We start from the raw sequence: 4,617 nt of genomic DNA, 5'->3' as shown, positions 1-4,617 counted from the left end.
ATGCTTCCTACTGAAATTAAACTGCCAAATAAAAAGGAAGGATTGTGCCCTTTTTAATAACAAAGAATGCAGTCGTTAGAATTCTTCAGATTTGGAATTCCAGCAGCGCTCTAGTGTTTTCTTCTTGATGTGTGACAAGAATGAATAATATCAAAAATAAAAATAAACCTCATCTAAACAAGCAGTTCTTTGACTTTATAACGTTCAACATCAAATACACCAAATTCTAAAAATACTCAAGACCAGTAAATTATCAGAGCTGAGGAAATAACATGCTGAGGACAGAATCAATTTTTAAACCTTTTGATTGATTTTAACCTGCTAGCATTAGTTTTGTTCATTTCTGTTTAGACATTGCCACTTCAACTGACTACTAGGGACCATGGTATTTCATATTCATATAAATATTTGAATTTGACCTCATAAAAAGTCCCTTGGGTCTATAATACTTTTATTCTTGTATAATCTGAAACAAATCCTTTCCTTTTAAAAATCAAACAGACCACGTTATACACACAGTTGACTATTTACAAAGCACCCAATTAAATCCTACTTAATTCTCTTTCACTCTAAAAATTCCATCTAACTTGTGTGTAAAGTACCCATAACATTAAATGCATAATGTTCACAAACCCTGATAGTCCTATCTAACCTAGAAAATATTACCTTCCTTAAGGAGAAAAAAGAGCCTTAAAAGAAAAATAAGAGTAAGGTTTTAAAGAAATGAGACCAGAAATCACAGTACAAGACAGAGAAATCTACTTTAATATTCACATGTAAAAGTTACACATCACAAGAGATTGGACAGTAGCTTAGCGTAACTAACATAGCTATAGTGAAAATCATTTTTATAAAAAAATAATCTAGATGCGGTCATCAGAATTTTTGGTCTGCTTAAGTTAATGTTTGAAGATCGACTTTCATCCCTGCTTGAAGGATTTGCCATTATGCCTTTTTTTTCTCCCACTGTTGCCTATTAATTCTTTGGAGGAAGGAAAGCAGAAAGTGTTCATTTTTCCAAGAGTTTGTCCTTTGGTAGCAAGCAGAGAACATTTTTTCATTTCCATGATTTAAATAATCTGTACAGACATGAAACTTAGTGACATTAAGCTTTAGTGTAAAATGAAGAGTAATAAGCAATTTTTTTTCACTTTGATAAAACAGCAGATTTCGTAAACTCCTTAAGGATCCAAGCATTTCCTCATCCCATATGCAAAATCATTCAGAATCCATTTTGACCTCAGTTGAAAAACAAAAACAAACACTTACTCTGTATATATTACACTATAAAACCCTGTACTTAAAAACTGATAAGGTGTATTTTCAACATGTATGCTTCAAATACAAAGATTTCAATCTACATTTAAAAAAACACATTTGAATGGACTCAGAACAAGTTTAATTTGTGATTAAACATCTCATGCAATCATGCAAGACCACTAGCTATAACTGTTACTTCCGAGTCTATACTGGGCAAAACAAAAGCAAATTAAGAGCCAGGCCAAACAGAAAAGACATTCAAGATATCAAGAAGCTCTGTAATTGAGCTGAAAAATAATTTTCCAAAAGAAATATTCCCATAGATTAAAAAAAACACACACATAATATTTACAAAAAAAATATTTAATTAAAAATATCTTATAATTACAGTAGTCTATTAAAGCATATACTTTCTCACACTTATAGAACATCTCTATATATACATGGTATGAAATGTCACTCATTTATCTATACAATATGTAACATTCTTGCAGAGAAAAGAAAGTTCTCTGCCCCGTTATAATCATCTATTTTAAACAATAGATGTAAAAAAAAATATCTACAATGCTCTGGTAGATTAGTAAAGCTTCAAAACAAAAATTGAGCTCCTTGGTCACAAAGTAGGCTTCTAAAGTCGGATCTACTTTTGATCTTCTATTTATCAGTCCTGTCACACTTAAGCTTAAAAGTTTAACTGCACCTCCAAAAAACACAGAAATGTACAATTCACAGCAGTTATAAATGAAGAGACAAAAGAGAATACGTATGTAGAATGTTTATGAACGTGCAAAGAAAGAATGAAAGTCGTATTTTTCTTTCCTCTCCCTCTCTTGGAATGACGAATGAAAACGTTTCTAGGTTGGCCGATGTTTTTTCCTTTCCTCCGGTGGCTTTTTTTCTCTAACTTCTGCTCTTCCCCCTCCCTCTCTAGTGCTCCTGGCTCGGGCTCAGGCGGCCGCACACCTGTGGAAGAGGAATGAATAGAGGGGGTGTGTGAACCTTCTCGCTGCAGACTAACTGGCGCCACCGACCAAACTCAAGACATGCTTGATCAACAACCCAAAACAAACCACCAGGTCAGACAACACCCGCAGCCCGCGGCCGGGCCAGGCGCCGAGCAGGCAGCTGCGGCCCTCGGGAAGCCCGGAGAGGGGACCCACTCCGGGGCGCTGCCCGCGGCCCCCTTTGTGGGTGACAGACTGCACGGGAGGACACCGGGGCAGCTCCCATGCCCACGAGGGTGCCCTCCCTCGGGAACTAGGGAAGGCAGAAGAGCCCGCTGACCACCAGAAAAAACACGGGGATGGCGGGGACAAGAGCTGACCCGTCTCCACTGAGACCGAACCTCGAGTTCTAAGGCTAAGTACGGGTTTACTTGCTACTTAGGTGGCAGGGAGAGAGGGGATTTACTTCCTTGGGAGTTTGCTCTCAGAAATGCTGGGGGCAAAGAACACCGCGGTGCCTGGCCCCGGAAGCCCTCGGGGACGGGCGTCTCTGGTGACCGGCCACCCGAGACGGGAAATGCGCGCTCACCTGGACAGCGCGGCTCAGCGGCACAGAATGCTGTCGCCCTGCTTGTTCACCGCGCCGGCCTGGAACAGCAACCGAACACCAAGGGAAAGGTTAGCAGGCGCAAACAACGCGCTCGACACGGTCCTGGATTGTCCTCGGAAATCGGGCTGGCGCGCCGATGCCCCCACCCCAGCCTGTAGCCCGGGGGGCCCCTCCGGGCTCAGGCAGGACTTGACAGCCCAGGGCGCGCACAGCCCCGAGTCCTGCCCTGCGCGTTCTTCCGGACCCGCACTCGCCGAGCACGGCCGGCTGCTGGCGGCCCGGGGGAGCCCGGAGGAGCAGGGGGAGGGGGCTGTCATTCCTGGCCCGCCCCTGCCCGGAGGACGGTGAGCGCCCGCGTCCCGCCACCACGCCACCAACCTCCCATCCCCCGCGGCGTCCGCCCACGGCCGGCCTCTCACCGGGTCGGTGTTGAGCGCAGTGAGCGGGGTCCGCGGCGGCGCGGCTGGACAGGTCCCGGCCGGGTGGTGTGGCGGCGCGGGCGGTGGTGGCTGCCTCAGCAGGGCCGGGTGCGTCTCCAGCGCCAGCTGCAGGTCCAGGATGTAGTCGATAACGTGCTGCAGGATCTCCACTTTGCTGACTTTCTTGTTGGGCGGGATGGTGGGCACCAGCCTCCGCAGGCGGCTATAGCAGTCGTTCATATCGCACTGCAGGCACAGCGCCGGCTCGTCGGCCGCCGCCTCGGCCGCCTTACAGCGCGCTGCCGCCGCCGCCGCCGCCGCGGCCGCGGAGCCACCCAGGCTGTGGCCGTGCTCGGCCAGGCAGCGCAGCGCCAGCTCCCCGCCGCCGCAGCCCGACGGCGCCTTGCGACCCGAGGGGCGCACCGGGCTCACCGCCTTCATCGCGCGCGCCCTGCGCCCTGCGCGAGCGAACCCGCTGGGGCGAGCGAGGGAGACAGGCAAGCTCCGGGCCCCGTCCGCGGCCGGCTCCGCTCCCTTTGCCTCCGCGCCCGGCGCGCTCGGGGCACCGCGACACTCCCGAGCCCAACAATTGACGGGAGGGTCGCTCTGGGTTTTACGAGGGAATCTTTGCTCAGTGGGCGACACTCAGCCCGAGCCCAAGGGAAAAAAAAGCAAAAGCACCGGAAGAAAAGTAGCCCACCCGGGCCCCCTAGTCACTCCCTTCGGAGCTCCGACTAAGCCCGATCGCGGCCGCCGCGCTCCCCTAGCCCGGGATCCCCCCACTCCCGGTACTACTCACAACCGCGCCTCCTCCACTACGCTCTCGCTCGGCCCGCCGCGCAGCTCTATTTATAGAGCCGTGCGCCCCGGGGGCGGGGCCAGCGCGCGGGCCGGGTCGCAGCGCGAGCCGAGCGGAGCCCGCTGGGCGCGCGGGCGGGGGCGCAGAGGGAGAGGCGAGGGCGGGGGCTCCGGGCGGTGCTGGGGGGCGGGGAGTCCGGCTACCCGAGTGGAGGAGTGGGCGGGGGGTCTGGAGTGGCCAGCCAATCAGGCGGGCAGTGCCACCTCGGGGAATGACGCTCGGGCCAATGGGAAGGGCACTCCATTCCGTCAACGCTGTGGGTCGGGGTTCTGAGAAAAGAGAGCTGAGTGGGAGTCGGGCCAGGCTGATGTGTGCCCAAGGGAGGGGAAAAGAGAGAGCGAAGTTCCTGCGAAGAACTGCGGGAATGTGCGGCCGGAATTCACTCTCCACCGCCCCCCTTATCCCGACTAGGCTGCTGAGGGAGCGCCTGGGCCCTGCTCGCGGATACCCTGCCATTCCTAATAGCACAGCGCCCAGGGACCCTCCGCCACCCATCACTCCATCCGTGGGATTCCAGTGCCTTAA

The 4,617-nt window shown here is 51.5% G+C and overlaps 1 protein-coding gene across 1 annotated transcript; it reads right to left on the bottom strand.

Annotated features, from left to right (window-relative positions):
• Positions 1–736: 736 nt before the first annotated feature.
• Positions 737–4,083, bottom strand: ID4 (inhibitor of DNA binding 4). The gene is made up of 3 exons (XM_034961525.3): positions 3,234–4,083; positions 2,794–2,852; positions 737–2,223 (listed from the first exon to the last, which is right to left on the bottom strand). The coding sequence occupies exons 1-2, from the start codon at positions 3,672–3,674 to the stop codon at positions 2,808–2,810; spliced, it is 486 nt and encodes a 161-aa protein (XP_034817416.1). The 5' UTR covers positions 3,675–4,083; the 3' UTR covers positions 737–2,223; positions 2,794–2,807.
• Between the last annotated feature and the right edge of the window lie 534 nt (positions 4,084–4,617).

This window comes from Pan paniscus, chromosome 5, assembly GCF_029289425.2.
Source record: "Pan paniscus chromosome 5, NHGRI_mPanPan1-v2.0_pri, whole genome shotgun sequence".
In the NCBI taxonomy this organism is placed as follows: Eukaryota; Metazoa; Chordata; class Mammalia; order Primates; family Hominidae; genus Pan; species Pan paniscus.
The sequence above is the reverse complement of the archived record's forward strand: the minus strand, read 5'-3'. Positions and strand labels throughout refer to the sequence as shown.